At 44.2% G+C, this 19,479-nt stretch overlaps 1 protein-coding gene across 3 annotated transcripts; it reads right to left on the minus strand.

Annotated features, from left to right (window-relative positions):
* Positions 1-4,349: 4,349 nt before the first annotated feature.
* Positions 4,350-11,968, minus strand: pwwp2b (PWWP domain containing 2B). 3 transcript variants are annotated; one of them, XM_029698104.1, is made up of 3 exons: positions 11,484-11,968; positions 7,422-9,143; positions 4,350-6,087 (listed from the first exon to the last, which is right to left on the minus strand). In XM_029698104.1, the coding sequence occupies exons 1-3, from the start codon at positions 11,621-11,623 to the stop codon at positions 6,081-6,083; spliced, it is 1,869 nt and encodes a 622-aa protein (XP_029553964.1). In that variant the 5' UTR covers positions 11,624-11,968; the 3' UTR covers positions 4,350-6,080. The 3 variants fall into 3 exon arrangements, with proteins under 3 accessions (XP_029553964.1, XP_029553965.1, XP_029553966.1); XM_029698105.1 differs by having other exon boundaries at positions 7,418-9,143; XM_029698106.1 differs by lacking the exon at positions 11,484-11,968 and adding an exon at positions 10,340-11,477.
* Between the last annotated feature and the right edge of the window lie 7,511 nt (positions 11,969-19,479).

Below are 19,479 nucleotides of genomic sequence, written 5' to 3' on the forward strand. Positions count from 1 at the left end.
TCTTATCCGGTGTCCTGTGTGAATGTAATTATGCTCTCTCTAATTCTCTCTCTCTTTCTCTCTTTTTCTTTCTTTCTTTCTTTCTTTCTTTCTCTTGGAGGACCTGCGCCCTAGGACATGCCTCAGGACTACCTGGCCTGATGACTCCTTGCTGTCCCCAGTCCACCTGGCCGTGCTGCTGCTCCAGTTTCAACTGTTCTGCCTGTGGCTATGGAACCCTGACCTGTTCACCAGACGTGTTACCTGTCCCAGACCTGCTGTTTTCAACTCTCTAGAGACAGCAGGAGTAGTAGAGATACTCTGAATGATCGGCTATGAAAAGCCAACTGACATTTACTCCTGAGGTGCTGACCTGTTGCACCCTCGACAACCACTGTGATGATTATTATTTGACCCTGCTGGTCATCTATGAACATTTGAACATCTTGGCCATGTTCTGTTATAATCTCCACCCGGCACAGCCAGAAGAAGACTGGCCACCCCTCATAGCCTGGTTCCTCTCTAGGTTTCTTCCTTGGTTCTGGCCTTTCTAGGGAGTTTTTTCTAGCCACCGTGCTTCTACATTTGCATTGCTTGCTGTTTGGGGTTTTAGGTGGGGTTCTGTACAGCACTTTGTGACATCAGCTGATGTAAGAAGGGCTTTATAAATACATTTAATTGATTGATTGATATAAGTGGACATAAATGGCATTTCGGCAACTTTGCAACAAAAAACTATTGGAGTTGTGCCTGTTTTCAGAGATAGATAGAGGACCCATTTTAGCATGGACATTGCCCTTCACCATTTTAAAGTAGTCAACTGGGTGGGGATTCCTATGAGTTGGGAGTAATCAGCCAATTAAGAAGAAAAGGTTCTACTTTAAAATGGAGATAGCCTCAATGGCGCTGACCATGCTTTCACAGACACTATAATTGCACAGATACAAATATGAGTCCTCGATATATCTCTTTCGCCTGTTGTTCACGCGCGTATCTGCCCTTCCATTGGCTAGAATGGTCCCACCTGATCACGCCTCCTCCCGCCTTCTCTATATCTTTGTGGACATGTATTTCCATTGTTAGAGCGGTCACTTGACTATATTGTCAATGTACCAGACAAGCTTTGGTGCTTGTTACAAAATGGCCGCTGCACTAAAGTAAATCGAAGCAGGAATGTAGGCTGCTAGGGAGATTGTGACGAATGTAGGATACACTTCACTGGACATCTGTGGAACATACCTTTTCTCCTTTCCCCATTACCATCATTATGCTAGGCTCCTAATACTGTCTCTTTGTTTAAGTTGTGTGGCCCTCTGTGCACAACCTAGTATAAAGATACAGATTCTTGGAACCAATGGTGCAACCACACTCTCTCTCAACGCAGGGTTTCAAAAATGCTGCAAGCCTGCATTCCTTCACCTCACTTGCGTTTGAATGGGGTCTGGGGGTAGAATGGATGCTAGGAAACAAACACTGAGCCAAGTGCAGCTCTGACCATGATGGTCAGCATCATATTTGGACAAGTTTAGGGCCAAAGGAAACAGCCTGGAATGAGAGCTATGAAATCTCTGGCAACAGTGAGAAAAGCAGGTCAGTAGTTTGAGAGAAGTCAGGGGTATGGGAGGGGTGGGCTGAGCTTTCTGAAGTTCCTGGTAAGATGATCTGATTTGGAGATGGGAGGGGGGTTACCTAACACTGGATTGGGCTGGCGTGCTGCTGTCCTCCTGGTTATGCAATAATGACATACAGGTAACTGACAAAATAATGGAAACACGAGTATGAAAAATGAATGCACTCATGACTGTAAGTCACTCTGTATAAGAGCGTCTGCTAAAGTTATTTATTTTATTAACCTTTAACTAGGCAAGTCTAAAATGACTAATTGACAAAAATGTAAATGTAAAATGTGTAAATGAGGATTCTGGCAGCTAGGATATGGTGTGGGGTGCATTTCCTTGGCATGATTTACAGTACCAGTCAAAGGTTTAGACACACCAACTCATTCAAGGGTTTTTCTTTATTTTTACTATTTTCTACATTGTAGAATAATAGTGAAGACATCAAAACTATGAAATAACACACATGGAATCATGTATTAACCAAAAAAAGTGTTAAACAAATCAAAATTGATTTTATATTTTATATTCTTCAAAATAGTCACCCTTTCCTTTGACGACAGCTTTGCACACTCTTGGCATTCTCTCAACCAGCGTCACCTGGAATGCTTTTCCAACAGTCTTGAAGGAGGTCCCACATGCTGAGCACTTGTTGGCCAAACCATCTCAATTGGGTTGAGGTTGAGTGATTGTGGAGGCCAGGTCATTTGATGCAGCACTCCATCACTCTCCTTCTTGGTCGAATAGCCCTTACACAGCCTGCTGGTGTGTTGGGTCATTGTCATGTCGAAAAACAAATGATAGTCCCACTAAGCGCATACCAGATGGGATGGCGTATTGCTGCAGAATGCTGTGGTAGCCATGCTGGTTAAGTGTGCCTTGAATTTTTTTTAAATCACAAAAAGTGTCACCAGCAAAGCACCCCCACACCATCACACCTCCTCCTCCATGCTTCACGGTGGGAACTACACATGCAGAGTTCATCCGTTCACCTACTCTGCGTCTCACAAAGACATGGCGGTCAGAACCAAAAATCTCCAATTTGGACTACAGACCAAAGGATACATTTCCACCGGTCTAATGTCCATTGCTCATGTTTCTTAGCCCAAGCAAGTCTCTTTTTATTATTGGTGTCCTTTAGTAGTGTTTTTTGTCAGCAATTCAACCATGAAGGCCTGATTCACGCAATCTCATCTGAACAGTTGATGTTGAGATGTGTCTGGTACTTTACCTCTGTGAAGCATTTATTTGGGCTGCAATTAATGAGACTGGTGACTCTAATAAATGTATCCTCTGCAGCAGAGGTAACTCTTGGTCGTCTGCCAGTTTCATCATAGCGCATTGATTTTTGCTTCTGCACTTTTGTATATGTGCAACTTTGAAAGTTCGTGAAATTTTCCGGATTTACTAACCTTCATGTCTTAAAATAATGATGGACTGTCGTTTCTCTTTGCTTATTTGAGTTGTTCTTGCCATAATATGGACTTAGTCTTTTACCAAATAGGGCCTTCTTCTGTATACCACCCTTACCTTGTCACAACACAACTGTTTGGTTCAAACGCATTAAGAAGGAAAGAAATTCCACAAATTACCTATTTACAAGGCACACCTGTTAATTTAAATGCATTCCAGGTAATTACCTTATGAAGCTGGTTGATAGAATGCCAAGAGGGTGCAAAGCTGTCATCAGGGCAAAGGGTGGCTACTTTGAAGAATCTCAAATATAAAATACATTTTGATTTGATAAACACTTTTTTGGTTACTACATGATTCCATATGTGTTATTTCATAGTTGTGATGTCTTCACTAAAACCCTTGAATGAGTTGGTGTCCAAACTTTGTGGACTGGTACTGTAGGTCCACTCAACCCCTTAGAGGGCAAGTAACACCAATGCACAGCCATTTTGAGTGATCACCTTCAACCTATAATGAATCATTTCTATCCACAGGGCACGAGTGTTCAATTGTTTGATGAGCATGAAAACAATGTAAACCATATGCCATGACTGTCTCAGTCACCAGATCTCAACCCAATTGAACACATTTGGGAGATTCTGGAGTGGCGCCTCAGTGTTTTCCACCATCAACAAAACACCAAATGATGGACTTTCTCATGGAAGAATGGTGTCGCATCCCTCCAATAGTGTTCTAGACACATGTAGAATCTATGCCAAGGCACATTGAAGCTGTTCTGGCGGCTCATGACAGCCCAACGCACAGCAGGCAGGGGTCAAATAAATCAACACTGACATGACTTCAAATGAATGAGAGCCATCCAGGAGGCTGGGGAAAGTGGAGCAACACAGCAGCACACTAATATCAACTCAGTGAATTGCAAGCAGGGGTTAAATTGGGAGCAGCGAGGTAGAAGTTAGACTTTTTTTTAGGATGGATGAGAGTTTAGATTTCAATTTGATTAGTAGTTAGTTTTCTATTGAAAATCATGAAAAAGCAAGAGAGTTGAACAGTTCCACCATTTACAAAGTCATCTGGTAGCAAATCACTGATAATAAGGAGAGGATGGCTATCATATGACCAGTGTGGCTAGTGGAGGACGAGTAGTTGAGTTACACTAGGTAACAGACAGTGCTTCACTTAACTGAGCGAGGTGGTGAATGGTTACATAAAGGTAAACCTGGCTAGACCAGACTTGTATCACAGTAATGGTGCGGACACACCAGTGAGAGCTAAACTACATCAAGTCAGTCAAAATTGATAGAAGTACATTGAAATATACACAAACCAGCCAGCGCACGTATTGCCTGTATATTTTATTTTATGTACATGTAAAAAAAATATTAAAAAAATAAACTGAAAATAGCCAATAACATTGACCAATGTGGGCAACAGCAGACAGCCATGTAGCTCATCAAATACAGGAATTTCCTGACATCTGCTTCCATCTTAATCATAAACCAGGTGAAAGGGGGAGCTAGGCACTCTCCTTCCCCATTCTTCCTAAAGAGTCAATCAAAACCAAAGGGACTCAAAATGGAACACAAATGCGACAGGAGCTCTGGGTAGCGTTCATTAGGGCTTGCAACAGAAAACTAAAATAAACGATTTCTATTGGACAAGTCCAGGTAGTCCTTGCCCGTTTTCTTCTGTTTAGTGCCTACTGAACAACCCATGGTTCCTGCGGTCCCTCCCTTCCCCCTACTTTCCAACAGTGCTGCTTTCAACTCCAAGGTCAATAAAGGTTGATCCTGCAGTCTCTCCCTCTCCGGACTGCAATCTGCAACCAGTATTGAGCATACAGAGTAGCCACCTATCTCCCCCACCCTTCACCAGCACACTCAAAGAGTTGAATTCACAGTATTCTTACAGCATTTTCAGGTGAATATAAAGCTTTAATTGATGGATAGGGTTTGACATTTGACAATCTTCTCCAGTGGAAACATTTGATGGAACTGGGTTGAGTTGAAAGAATGTACAAATACACACCCGAGACAAAAATGCAAGAATACAGTGTACACAACCGCCCGTGAAAAGGTTCGATCTCTGGTGTCCCAAAACTTAAATTAAAAAAATTAAAAAGTATTCTCCAAGGCCATGGATAGTGAACCTTGATATGAACTCCCGCTGCCTGGCAGTGCTGTAACTCTAGTTAGTGAAAGGACAATGAGCTTACAGCAGGCCACCAAGGTACAGATAAAGTGCTTTTTCTTTACATGACACATTAAATAATGAAAGTGAGTAGAAATGAACTTTGGGATCTCTCAACAACGACCAATACATACCACACTTCTAAAGGTATTCAAACCAAAATGGAAGAGACAAATTTGAAAAGAAAAGTATAAATAACATTACGTCGACATATCCAACTAGCACTGCTGAAGAAGGCTACAAGGATGAATCACTGTATAATAGAAGAAACTACAGTACTATCTCTGGATGGAACAGTTTCACATTCTCATATTTGGAAAGTAAGGAACTTAGTGTAAGACTTTTCACCAGAAATGCAGATATACACTTCCTGGTCTGTTCGAGAGAAAAAAAAGTGGGTGGGCTTCCAATGAGGATGGCACTGGGACTGAACAGACCTGACGCGGCCCTCTGACTGGTTGTCGTTGAACCACTTCACGACCAATCGGTTCGAGAGGACGTTCACAAAAGCAGCAGTATGGAGATCTTAAGGAATTGTAGAAAGGTAAACTTAAATCGTTATGGATAATAAATGGTTACAGATAATAAATACATTCTGATTTGTAGTGTGTTGCTATTCAGTTTCTACTGATATGGTTAAAAATAAAAATTATTGAAGAATTGTTCCTTATAGTCCATGAGATGCCTCAAACTGGCATTTCTTGCTCCCTTATCCAGTCAACAACACCCCACCTGGGTGGCCATTTTCCTCCAGCCATGTGGGAGTGGGAGGGGGGGGGTGTTGTATAAATAGTGACCCTAGCAACTGCACACGCTTTCTTGCTCTCCTGGGGAGTCAGATTTCCACAAAGCCTTTGAAAGGAGACTATTCTTCAGTCTTCAGATTCTACAGAGAGAGAGAGACAGATGGGACAGAGAGCAAATAATGATTAGGCAAATAATGGCAGTACGTTTTCCAATGGAGGGACATTCTAACTACAGGCCTGGACTTTGCACTGGAAGAGTTATGCATGTTTACAGAAAAGACAGATTCTCACTTGACCATTCAAGATATGGAACATTTCTAACTGAACTCAAGACACGATCTTCTTTCAGAAGTCACTCTTGTGCAGTGGTGGAAAAAAATACCCAATTTTCATACTTGAGTAAAAGTAAAGATACCTAAAAAGAAAATGACTCAAGTAAAAGTCACCCAGTAAAATACTACTTGAGTGAAAGTATTTGGTATTAAATGTACTTAAGTATCAAAAGTAAAAGTATAAATCATATCCTTATATTAAGCAAACCAGTCTCGGTTTTTCTTTTTTCCTCTCTGATAACCAGGGGCACGCGCCAACACTCACAGACATCATTTACAAATGAAGCAGTTGTGTTGAGTGAGTCCGCCAGAACAGAGGCAGTGTCCTGCTAAGCATTCAAAATGTAACGAATACTTTTGGGTGTCGAAAATGTAAGGAGTAAAAAGTACATTATTTTCTTTAGGAATGTAGTGGAATAGTCAAAAATATTAATAGTAAAGTACAGATAACTCCCCCAAAAAACAACTTAAGTAGTACTTTAAAGTACTTTTTACTTAAGTACTTTACACCACTGCTCAAGTAATGAACACAATGCATTTCAGACACTTCACAGCCAGATCTCTGGACAGCTGACGTGGCAAAACTATTTATGAGTTACGGAAAGAATGGCATTCTCAAAAGAGTCTGGTGTGCATTATGAACATAGTTCAGTACAGGTGTACCTTCACATGACTACTGGGCCTTCACCAAAGCAAACAGTGGCCCTGGGAGCTGTCTGGCAGTGTCATATCACCCTAAGACAATATTTAACCTAGGTGTAGGTGAACAGCCTGGTGCTTGGCTACATGGGGTCTGATTCCACAGACCTATCAACAAAAGAATACCAAGGGAACAAGGGCTTGTGCTTTCGATCTATATGATCAGGCCTAATGTTTTATGACAACTATTGGTAGGCAGACTGAGACCAAATCATAAGTCCATGGGTTCAGTCAACCAAAATCATTCAGTTAAGAATATTTTATCATACAAGGGTGAGGTGAGCAACAACTTAGTTTAGGCATTCAAAAGAGAAGATGTATTCTGCGTGAAAATTTGAATGAGCCCAAACCATTGCCCAGCATGTAGCATTAATCCAAGCTACCGTACTACTGTGTATTTAGTGAACAAACTCAAATTGTCTGAGTGTTGTGGACTCACCTACGTTTCGCAGTGAGAGGTGAGTAGAGAGGTGATCTCGGGGCTCATATGGCCCACGGCCTTGGCAGCTTCCACAATGGCTCGTCGGTACATCCCTTTCTTCTTGCGGTTGAACCGCGACCTGAAAAACTCCCGGAAGGGAGAGAGTTTGGCAACGGAGAGCTGGGAGGTAGTGGGTGAGCCAAACCAGGCCACCTTAGCCTCTGGCCACTGGGCTTCGCAGTTAACGGACTCCTCTTTGCGGCTGCCGCTGATGCTGAGCACCCTCGCCGGCCACCAGGGGAACCCATGGATCTTCCCCCACACCACGTCTCCCACGGCCACAGCGTGGCCCTCCTCCGTCACACACTTGGTCATGCTGCGCGTGTGCAGGCGCACGGTGAGTGGTGGCACAGTCTTGCTGTCGTCTCGCGAGAGCGACGAGGAAGACACGGAGGTGATGTGCTCTCCTGGAGCCAGGTCGCACAGCTCTGGGGGCGTGCCGTCTGAGGTGAAGGATTTTGATTCGTCCAGGCTATCGGTGCTGCACACGGACAGGCTGGAGGAGTCCGCCTTCCTCTTGCGGAAGTTGATGAGCAGCGTGAGGTCACTGTGGCCTCGGTCGGCCTCCTCTCCAGAGCTCCCCGACCACAGCTCCATGGGAGTCTTCTCCTCAGAGTCCTCCGAGTGGGACAGGGGACCAGGGACTGGCACCCTGGGGCCTTTCTTCCTCGACCCCTCTACCAGCTCCGCCTCGTACACCGTCAGGCTGTCCTCTCCGTCCCCCAGGGTCGTCACGCGGATCTTTGGGGACGGGAGGTCCAGGCCGGCCGTTAGGGGCCTGGGGAGCTTGAGTTTGGGAATGGACACGGTCAGGCCCGTCCTGGTGGCATCCAGGATGTGGCGCTGCTCCTGAGTCTGGGTTAGGGTGGTGGGCTCAGGCACTTTGCCCTGGTGGTCTCGCAGGCCGTTCTGCATCAGCTGCTTGGGGCAGAAGGGCTTGACGGAGCCGTGGACCCGAGCTGGGATCTTCATGACCTCAACCTTGGCTTGCGGAGTGCTGTACGAAATCTTGATGACTGGGCTGTGGGGAATGATGTTTACTGCAGGGAACTTTGGTTCGTCATCCCTTTTGTCCTTCCGGAGCCGCTTGCCGTCGTAGCCAGTGGGGCCATTCTCCCGTCTCTTGTTGTTATCCTTGGTGGCGTCTGCGTCCTCTTTCCTGGCCAACTTGACGGACCCCTCGTCGCTGTATAGCGCGTTCTCTTTCCTAGACGTCTTGGTGGTGGGCATCCCGTCTTTACTGTCTTCGTCACTGTTCAGCGTGTTCTTACACTTCTCGCACAACACCTGCCGGGGGCGGAGCCTGATGGTGCTCATGGTCATCTGCCCGGGCTCTCGGGTCCGCCTCTTCTTCCTCTTGATTGTCCGCGGTGGTGGCTGAGGTACCCACTGACCATAGCTGTGGCGGACCCATATGGGCTGAGGGAAGGGAGCGCCTTCAAAATAAGGAGGGTATGGAGCCTGCCCGGCAGGCACTGGTGTGGGCAGAGGGGCAGGGAGATGGGCACCTGGTGGATCATTTTCAGAGAGCGTGTTTTCATCCTTTGGTCTATGATGTGAAGCCTGGCTGGGAGGTTTAGTAACTGGCTCCTCTGTCAGTACTTCAAGGATTTCACAACCAGGTTTGAATGCAGGGCATTTCACTGGCTTTGTTGTGACATCTGGTAGGCAGAAAAGCCCAGTCCTATAAGAAAACAGTGAAAATATATACTTTTGTATGTTTTGTAGCTTCTGAGTGTTTGCATCCAATCATGATCAAGTCAAATTGTTTGCGCTCAACATTCACATTGTGAAATAAAGCAGGAATGTCAACTCCTCATCGAGTTCCTGTTCAAGAACATTAACTCAACAAAATCTATGCGCAACAGATGCACTCCTTTGACCCTGTCGGGGCACTTATGAAAGCCCTTATGGTTGCAACACTTCAGTTTGTATAGAAGACGCAAATCAGACAACAGATGCTAATTGCTACTTACAACAGATGTTAATGCTGTGAACACGCTAATTTACAAAACCCACTTCCATTTTCCTAATCAGTGTAGTTCATATCCCAATTACTTCAATACTATAAAAAAAAAGCAACATCAATAAAGATTTCCCTTTGTTAGAACATTGCACTTTCTACTGGATTGGGGGTTGGGAGACAGCAAGCAAGCAGGTCGTTGTCTAGCTAGCCTATAGTCTGCCCTCCAGCCGTGTGCTACAAACTGAAAGAGCTGGAGTGTTTTTTCCCCTGTAAATTCACATGTTCCTTTCCATTCCAGTGGACCTGCAGAGGTAACGTGTCCAAGCCGGGCTCCTCGAAGGAGCCCTTTGAAAGGTAGCTGACAGCAGCAACAACATGGCTGTGCTCGGCTGTCAGAGACAGCAGACAAAGAGACTACAGGAAACCCAGGAGCCCCCCTCCACTCCATCTGACTGAACAAAAACAATCCCATGAATCACTCGGGACCAAGAGAGCCAGGGGATTCACTTGTTTTCATATCAGTGTCTGCTGGGAGCTTGTATGTTATGAGAATATTAATTAAAGCACATTTAGGAAGCCCAAAAGGCGTTTCCCCATGAGCAGCCATTGGCACCTTTCAATAAAGCGGCTCGGCGAGGCCTGTTTCCTGTGCTTTGGGGGAGACCTTTAAAAAGGCCCTTATTGAGCAACAAAATCTCAGCCGGCCCAATGATTGACACAGGAGGTACAGTCCTGGCCTATGCTGTGTACAAGGTCATAGTGGTTAACCGGCCATGACGCAAACACTTGCCATTTAATCTTGTATACATCACAACCAAATAAAGAGATCCTGCTAAAAAAAAGTAGACGACATGGAAACTAGAGACACAATGAAGGGAAATGCATTTTTATGAACCTAAAAAGGAAGAACTCACATTTTGACACGACAAGGCAAAATAGGCCTGTATGCCAAACCACTGTTCTTTGTTTAAGCCACAGGGGAAGGTGAATCTCAGGGCATTTGGAGTGATCGATCACATGAACATGTAGACCTACTGACAGGAAAAGCTGTTAAGAGTAAAAACAAATAAACCCAGGAAAATATAAAAGGTGCACTCACTGCACTGTACTAGTGCAACACAAGGCCAGAACATGTGACTAGAGTCCTGGTGTGACACACTGCATGCCCCATATTAATACCAATCATTCAAAGAAAATGTTATACCTTAGGCTACCCATTGTTAACACCCTATACATAGGCCTAAATGTGATTTCTAGCCAACATTGTCTACTCTAGTTCACCCTTTGTCAAGCACAAAGTAGGCATATAGCCTAGTTTTACTGGTGTCTGTAACCTCCTTGGTAACTCAACGAGTGCCATCTTTAACAGCTGTATAATCTCTTATTTTGAGTTTCAGGTCAATCATTTATAAAAAAATATATACTTAATTGTATCATTATAAGGGTAAAATTCTATGACTTTGAGTTTCAACCTAGGCCTACAGTAAAAGCACCAGAAGTCGGCTAAATTATTAATGGTGTGATGCCCATCACCTTACATAGGCCTAGCTATTAAAACATGATGTAGGTAGATCGATGAATTAGAAGAATGCATATACAAAAGTGTAATATGAGAAAGGGTGTTTCAGCAAGGCCTGCCATAGTTGGATACATTGTAGCCAATCTAAATCTAGACAACAGTGAACTAGCTTGATAGCTAAGCTAACAATGAGGTATGAAGGTACCCACAAATATATGTATAACTAACCCCTGTCTGTGGTACCCACGTAGGCATACTTTTTCTTGAAATGCCCATCCGCATGTTACTTTCACGGGGTTTTTGGCTTTATCCAAGTTTCATAGTAATGATACACGTGTTTATATTCTATTCATATATGTTGGCTGTAAAAGTGAGCAAAACAGATATTTAACGTTAGCTGGCTAACTAGCTAGCTAAACCCCCTTGGAGTCTTTTGTATAAAGGCCCATGTAGCTACCTAGCTAGTTTAGCCAGCTAACGTTAGCTAGATAATTACTTTGTGATAAATGTATCAAATTATTCGAAAAAATAAGACTTACTTTTTATTGCAATCGAGTAATATCCCCATGTAGCTCCTTTCTTGATAGGTTAGCGTAACCACTAGTGTATCGTTAACTATTTGATCGATAGTAACAGGAATCTGAGAGCCGGCCCGCAGCTCGTCTGCCACAGCCTCCATATTTTCCGGCGTGAGATGTCCGGCTTGGCGGTACTCGATCGCGGCCGCGGGAGCCACGATCGCCTCGGTTAAAGATGCTACTCCCTTCTACTTTCGAGCACGGGAGGCTACACCAGGGCACGAAATGATCAACCCCCACATAGTCAATTACAACAGTTCTGCCACTGATGACATCACACAAGAAGAACAGAGGAGAGAAATCTTTTTAAATTGCCTCTCTGTCTTGCTTGAAATTATACCATTTGGCTTTCAGTTTATTAACTCTAATGTAGCCACAATTCAGAAAATATAGCTATTTCATCATTAGCTATACTCTAGCTAAAAGCCATGTCTGCTCTGCTGGTTTGCAGACAATACATCCACCTTTCTTGGAATGACGAATGCATTATTTTTTCGTATTTATTTGTATATTTTCTATTATCTTCTCTTCAAGGACATGTGTATCGTGCCATTCCCAATTAAATATAGGCTATCCTCTAACTTTCCTGGTTTACATGCATCCCCCCCATCGTTACTGTCTGTCTGCACTCTGTATCCAATAAATAAGTAATTTAGGCTATAGCATACAGTCAAATAAGTATACATTATCAGTCACTGTATAGCTTCTTTATAGATGCAGGCACCTGAAATACAGTGACCTGTTAGGCTATATATGGCACTGATTGACTTGAAGAATTTGTTTGTTTTCTTTGGGACACAAGCACTTTATAAACACTATGTAAAGTCGTGACATATTAGCAGATGTTAAAGCAGGTGCAGCGAAATGCTTATGTTTCAAGCTCCAGTAATGCCAAACAGTGTCAAACAGTACAATTCTAATACACAAATATTGTATTAGAATAAGTTAAAAACAAACAAAAAATAAGAAGAACGAACAATATCAGAACTAGCAATGTCAGAGTCCGGGAAATATGGTGTGTATAGACAGTGGTGTGTATAGACAGTATGGACCAAGATTATTATAGTAAACTGAAACAAAAACGAATCATGAAAAAACTTTTTAGTAAACTGAAATATAATTAAACAACCCCGTTTGAAAAGCTAAAGCTATACTGAAACGTATCTTTGACTCCAAAACTAACAAAAAATAAATAAAACCCATCATGAATTATGTTCAGTTTGATTTTTTTTACCTCACAATTTTGGGCAAAAATGTAATGAGGTTTGGTTTTCAAGTTTTTTCTTCTAATGGGGTGTCTGTATCTGGCAAGTCATATTGAGATTGACTTCAATTTAAAGGTAGACTGAGCAAGATGTACCTTTTTTGCAATTTAGCTGACACTCTTATAGAGAGCAATTTACAGGAGCAATTAGGGTTAAATGCCTTGCTCATGTAACCGATGTGAAATGGCTAGTTAGTTAGCGGTGGTGCGCGCTAATAGCGTTTCAATCGGACCACTCGCTCTGAGACCTGAAGTGGTTGTTCCCCTTGCGTACATTGATGCTGTTGACCCGGATCATTGGTTGCTGCGGAAAAGGAGGAGGTCAAAGGGGGGGTGAGTGTAACCGATGTGAAATGGCTAGTTAGTTAGCGGTGGTGCGCGCTAATAGCGTTTCAATCGGTGACCACTCGCTCTGAGACCTGAAGTGGTTGTTCCCCTTGCGTTGCAATGGCCGTGGCTCTTGTGGCGCGATGGGTAACGATGCTTCGTGGGGTGTCAGTTGTTGATGTGTGCAAGGGTCCCTGGTTCGAGCCCGGGTTGGGGCGAAGAGAGGGACGGAACCTACACTGTTACACTCAAGAGCAGATCAACAGATTATTCACTTAGTCAGCTCGGGGATTCGAATCAGCAACCTTTAGGTTATTGGCACAACACTCTCAACCAAGTATGGGTAGCTGCAGCCCGATATGGTGACCGATAATAGGCAACTGGGTGTGTCGAAAGCAGTTGGTGTATGGAAAGCGAATCAGCTAATTGGGCAGATTGTTGCCACTCAAGACCGTTTTGCGTGGCTGTTTTAGGCTGCACAACGTGTCGAGAAACCGTCGACCGCTGTTGTGCCTGCCGAAAGGAAGTGCCTCCTTCCTAGTAGGTATCATGGTAGTGTCGCCGGCAATAGTTACGTGGCAATTTTTTTCCTGACACGTGATTTTATTTCAGGTAGGTTAGCTGCGTACACAAGAAATAACTAATATTGATAACCATCTAGATGTCACCTTGATACATACATACATACAGTCTACTACTCAATGGGGAGGGCATAATGTATGCCATTTAGTGCATTTAGTGTAATGTATGCCATTTATTTTTAACTAGGCAAGTCATTTAGCAGACGCTTTTATCCAAAGCGATTTACAGTCATGCGTGCATACATTTTACATATGGATGGTCCCGGGAATCGAACCCACTTCCCATGATCTACAACATCAACACTGGGATACAGTGCCCTTCGCTCCCACTTGACATACACTACCGTCCGGTAACGGCGTGGGAAGTAGCCAATATCAGGGTGACAGTCACAGTAAACACACGCATACAAGGCAATAAGCAACAGTTCACCCATCATCAATACTTTTCATCATAAATAAACAATCCTGAGTTTTATAATTGAAAATGTACAATTATTTGTGTTAAACTAACAGCCCACTCAGCACGTGAAGTCCATGGACGTCGAATTATGGGTGATATCAGGCTGCTATTTCGCCCCAAAATAGCTAATCCCAAATGGGCTAGGTTTAGTCCGTCCTTTTTGGTTTAAATTTAGCCGAAGATCAGCCTGACCGCTAGCTTCCTGTGCTCGTTGAAAACACGAGATCAACAAAAATAATGTTATTGAGTAGCCCATAGCCTATTGATTAAATTATGGTGGCTTCGTGGAAATAACCACAAAATATGAATGTCTTTTAGACAAAATGAACTTGTCATGTTGTCAGATGTTTTGATTTTGGTTGAATATGACTGAAAACGGCTTGTAATCTTATGGGTGCACAATTTAACAACTGAATTTGAATATGATATTTTAACCACCAATTTGCTTCTGTGACAACATTACCAGTACCTATCTACTGCTGGTTCTTATTTAGTCATTATGTGCGTGTTAGTTAGTTACAGTATGTGACTAGATAGCAAACGTTAGCAAACTATTTTTCTCTAGCAGTTAACGTCGCCTACTCTGGGTAAAGTTACCTGCAGTCAAATACTAAGTTACCTAGCTAGTAAACAAGGCAGGAACGCATAGCTAGCTGGTTTGCTAACTACACTACATGACCAAAAGTATGTGTACACCTGTTCGTTGAACATAATATGGAGTTGGTCCGCTCCAGCTGCTATAACAGCCTCCACTCTCTGGGAAGGCTTTCCACTAGATGTTGGAACATTGCTGCTGGGACTTTCTTCCATTCAGCCATGAGCATTATTGAGGTCGGGCACTGATGTTGGGCGATTAGGCCTGGCTCGCAGTCGGCATTCCAATTCATCCCAAAGGTGTTCGATGGGATTGAAGTCAGGGCTCTTTGGACGCCAGCCAAGTTCTTCCACACTGATCTCGACAAACCATTTCTGTAGGGACCTCGCTTTGTGCACAGGGGGCATTGTCATGCTGAAACAGGAAAGGGCCTTCCCCAAACTGTTGCCACAAAGTTGTAGGTACAGAATCGTCTAGAATGTCATTGTACGCTGTAGCGTAAAGATTTCCCTTCACTGGAACTAAGGGGGCTAGCCCGAACTATGAAAAACAGCCCCAGACCATTATTCCTCCTCCACCAAACTGTACAGTTGGCACTATGCATTGGGGCAGATAGCCTTCTCCTGGGATCCACCAAACCCAGATTCGTTCATCGGACTGCCAGATGGGTAAGTGTGATTCATCACTCCAGAGAACGCGTTTCCACTGCTCCAGAGTCCACTGGCAGCAAGCTTTACACCTCTCCAGCCGACTCTTGGTATTGTGCATGGTGATCTTAGGCTTGTGTGCGTGCGGCTGCTCGGCCATGGAAACCCATTTCATGATGCTCCCGACGAACAGTTATTTTGCTGACGTTGTTTCTAGAGGCAGTGTTGCAACCAAGGACAGACAATTTTATGCGCTACGCACTTCAGCACTCGGCGGTCTCGTTCTGTGAACCTGAGTGGCCTATCACTTTGTGGCTGAGTCGTTGTTGCTCCTAGACATTTCCACGTCACAGTAACATCATTTACAGTTCACCGGAGCAGCTCTAGCAGGACAGAAATTTGACGAACTGACTTGTTGGAAAGGTGGCATCCTATGAAGGTGCCACGTTGAAAGTCACCAAGCTCTTCAGTAAAGCCATTTTACTGGTAATGTTTGTCTATGGAGATTGCATGGCTGTGTGCTCGGTGTGGCTGACATCGCCGAATCCACACATTTTAGATTTTATACCCGTCAGCAACGGTGGCTGAAATAGCCAAATCCACTCATTTGAAGGGGTGTCCACATACTTTTGTATATACATTACCAGTCAAAAACTTTGAAATAGCTAGTCATTCAAGGGTTTTTCTTTATTTTTATTATTTTCTACATTGTAGAATAGTAGTGAAGACATCAAAACTATGAATAACACTGTAGTAACCAAAAAAGTATAATTTATATTTGAGATTCTTCAAAGTAGCCACCCTATGCCTTGGCATTCTCTCAACCAGCGTCACCTGGAATGCTTTTCCAACAGTTTTGAAGGAGTTCCCAAATATACTGAGCACTTCATGGCTGCTTTTCCTTCGCTCTGCGGTCCAACTCATCCCAAACCATCTCAATTGGGTTGAGGTCGGGTGATTGTGGAGGCCAGGTCATCTGATGCAGATGACCTGTGAAATAGCACTTACACAGCTTGGAGGTGTGTTGGGTCATTGTCCTTTTGAAAAACAAATGATAGTCCCACGAAGCGCAAACCAGATATGATGGCGTATCGCTGCAGAATGCTGTGGTAGCCATGCTGGTTAAGTGTGTCTTGAACTCAAAATAAATCACTGACAGTGTCACCAGCAAAGCACCCCCACACCATCACACATCCTCCTCCATGCTTCACAGTGGGAACCATACATGCAGAGATCATCCGTTCACCTACTCTCTGTCTCACAAAGACATGGCGGTTGGAACCAAAATTCTCAAATTTGGACTCATCAGACCAAAAGACAAACTTCCATTGGTCTAATGTCCATTGCTCATGTTTCTTGGCCCAAGGAAATCTCTTCTTCTTATTGGTGTCCTTTAGTAGTGGTTTCTTTGCAGCAATTGGACCACGAAGGCCTGATTCACCCAGTATCCTGTGAACAGTTGATGTTGAGATGTCTCTGTTACTTGAACTCTGTGAAGCATTTATTTGGTCCTCACGAGATTCAGTTTCATCATAGCGCTTGATGGTTTTTGCGACTGCACTTTTCCAGATTGACTGACCATGTCTTATGTCTTAAAGTACTGATGGACTATCGTTTCTCTTTGATTATTTGAGCTGTTTATGCATTTCTCTTTGCTTATTTGAGCTGTTCTTGCCATAATATGGACTTGGTATTTTTACCAAATAGGGCTATCTTCTGTATACCAACCCTACCTTGTCACAACACAACTGATTGGCTCAAACGCATTAAGAAGGAAAGAAATTCCACAAATTAACTTTTAACAAGGCACACCTGTTCAGTGAAATGCATTCCAGGTGACTACCTCATGAAGCTGGTTGAGAGAATGCTAAGAGTGTGCAAAGCTGTTATCAAGGCAAAGGGTGGCTACTTTGTGTTTAACACTTTCTTGGTTACTACATGATTCCATATGTGTTATTTCATAGTTTTGATGTCTTCACTATTATTCTACAATGTAGAATATAATAAAAATTAAGAAAAAACCTGGAATAAGTAGGTGTGTCCAAACTTTTGACTGGTACTGTAAGTTGTGCTTCCGTGAGATTGTATAGCCAGGATGAAGCCTGGCCCCTTAACCGGCACAGGGGGCTCTGGCAATGGGTGACGTAATACCCTGTTTGCCAAATGTAGTGGCACTGTTGTCACAGTAATGTTTTTGGGTAGGGGCGTACTGGTCACTCATACCTGTGCCAAGGCCCCTCGCTCAGGGGGTTACACTAAGCCAAGTGCTCGGTGGACTGCTTCTTCTTCAGAGATGCACGCACACCCTGTTTCCTTCACTCCCCCCAACTCTAGGATCTGAAAATAGGAATGAGGTTGCCATAACACTGCGGGAAAGCTAGTACGTTTCACTCACTGGAAGTTTCACTAGCTTTTTAGCATAAGCTAGCCTCTTGGACCGCAGCACGGCCCGTTTAGAATAACCAAGCTACTTAATTCTGTGTATACTAAGCAAGAGAGCTACCCCAGCAACTCCACATTGGGGAGGCAGGAATAGCTAGGAATAGCTAGCTCGCCTCTGCGAGTTAGCCAACTTGGCTAGCATACTATGCAGCGCTCATTTAGCTAGCCTGGTCTTGAAAGATCACGTAGAAACGGATCACCAAGGTGGGACCAGATCCTTCATCAACAAGTCTGGGAAGATAGGCAAGAGATGTTTGACCAAAGCGGCGGGGGGTACCCACCAAACCTGGCCTTCCACTCTATTTGAGTAGCCTTCCGTAACCAGCGACAGAGTGCACAGGAGCTGAGTTGGGCGCAGGCAGCCACCGCATACCCCACGCCCAGGCAGACAAGACATTTGCTCCGACCACCCAACCCATCAGCGCATCCTGCACCTCGGTCCCAGCCAAGGTACCGGCACCTGGGAAAGGAAAATCGCCATCGGTAATTCCAAGCTTCCTCAGGAATGCTAGACGTCTTTCCAGGGAGTTTGTACGCAGTACGTGGCAATGCGCACACTGACTGGTTCGAGCGAGGGCCACCTGAGTGTGCTCCAAGCCAGACAAACTACACGAGACAAACTACATATAGATCATATCTTACAGAGAAACCACATGACTGGGGCCATGATCTCGACCCACGAACCCAGTTTAGCCATCGTCGTCTGTTAGTTAACTTAGCCATCATACTCATTGCACCAGCAAATTGAAGAATAACACATTGTTTGTGATTAGAAACAAGTACAACCTTCAGGGGTTAAGCATGCAACGTCCAGGGGGTGAGCATGCTCTACCACTATGGGACAGTTTAGTTGGCACAATGTAAGCCAGTCTCGTTTTCAAATTGCTTGTTTTAATAGTTTGAATCGTTCACACTGAAGTGAACAGTGGAATAATTTAAGGAATGAATCCAAGCCTCACACTTATCACCTGTGGAAGTGGAGGACCATGGCTGCACACGGATTTCTTGTCAGGCGTTATTGTAGATCCTTCAACCGAAGTCGCAATAGTGCGACTCCCCATAGTATGTTGTACTGAAGTTGACTGACTGAAAGGGAACAATGTTCTGGAGTTGGAAAACACTTGGAAAACACTGTGCTAAATGGTAGCAGGTTGAACAGGCCTTGGCTCGGTTGGCTGAGGTCCTTGATTATCTTCTTGGCCTTCCTGTGACTCCGGGTGCTGTAGATATCCTGGAGGAAAGGCAGTGTGCCCCCGGTGATGCGTTGGCGATGCATTGGGCTAACCGCACCACCCTCTGGAGAGCCTTGCTGTTGTGGGCGGTGCAGTTGCCATACCAGGTGCTGATACAGCGCGACAGAATGCTCTCAATGGTGCATCTGTTGAAGTTTTTGAGGGTCTTAGGGGCCAAGCCAAATGTCTTCAGCGTCCAGAGGTTAAAAAGACACTGTTGCTCCTTCTTCACAACTGTGTCAGTGTCGAGGGTCCATTTCAGGTCCTCAGTGATGTGGACGCCGAGGAAGTTGAAGCTTTTGACCCTCTACACGGCCCCGTTGATGTGGATGGGGGCGTGCTCTCTGCTGTCTCCTGTTGTCCACAATCAGCTCCTTAGTTTTGTTGACTTTGTGGGAGAAGTTAGGGC

Source organism: Salmo trutta, chromosome 18, assembly GCF_901001165.1.
Source record: "Salmo trutta chromosome 18, fSalTru1.1, whole genome shotgun sequence".
NCBI lineage: Eukaryota > Metazoa > Chordata > Actinopteri > Salmoniformes > Salmonidae > Salmo > Salmo trutta.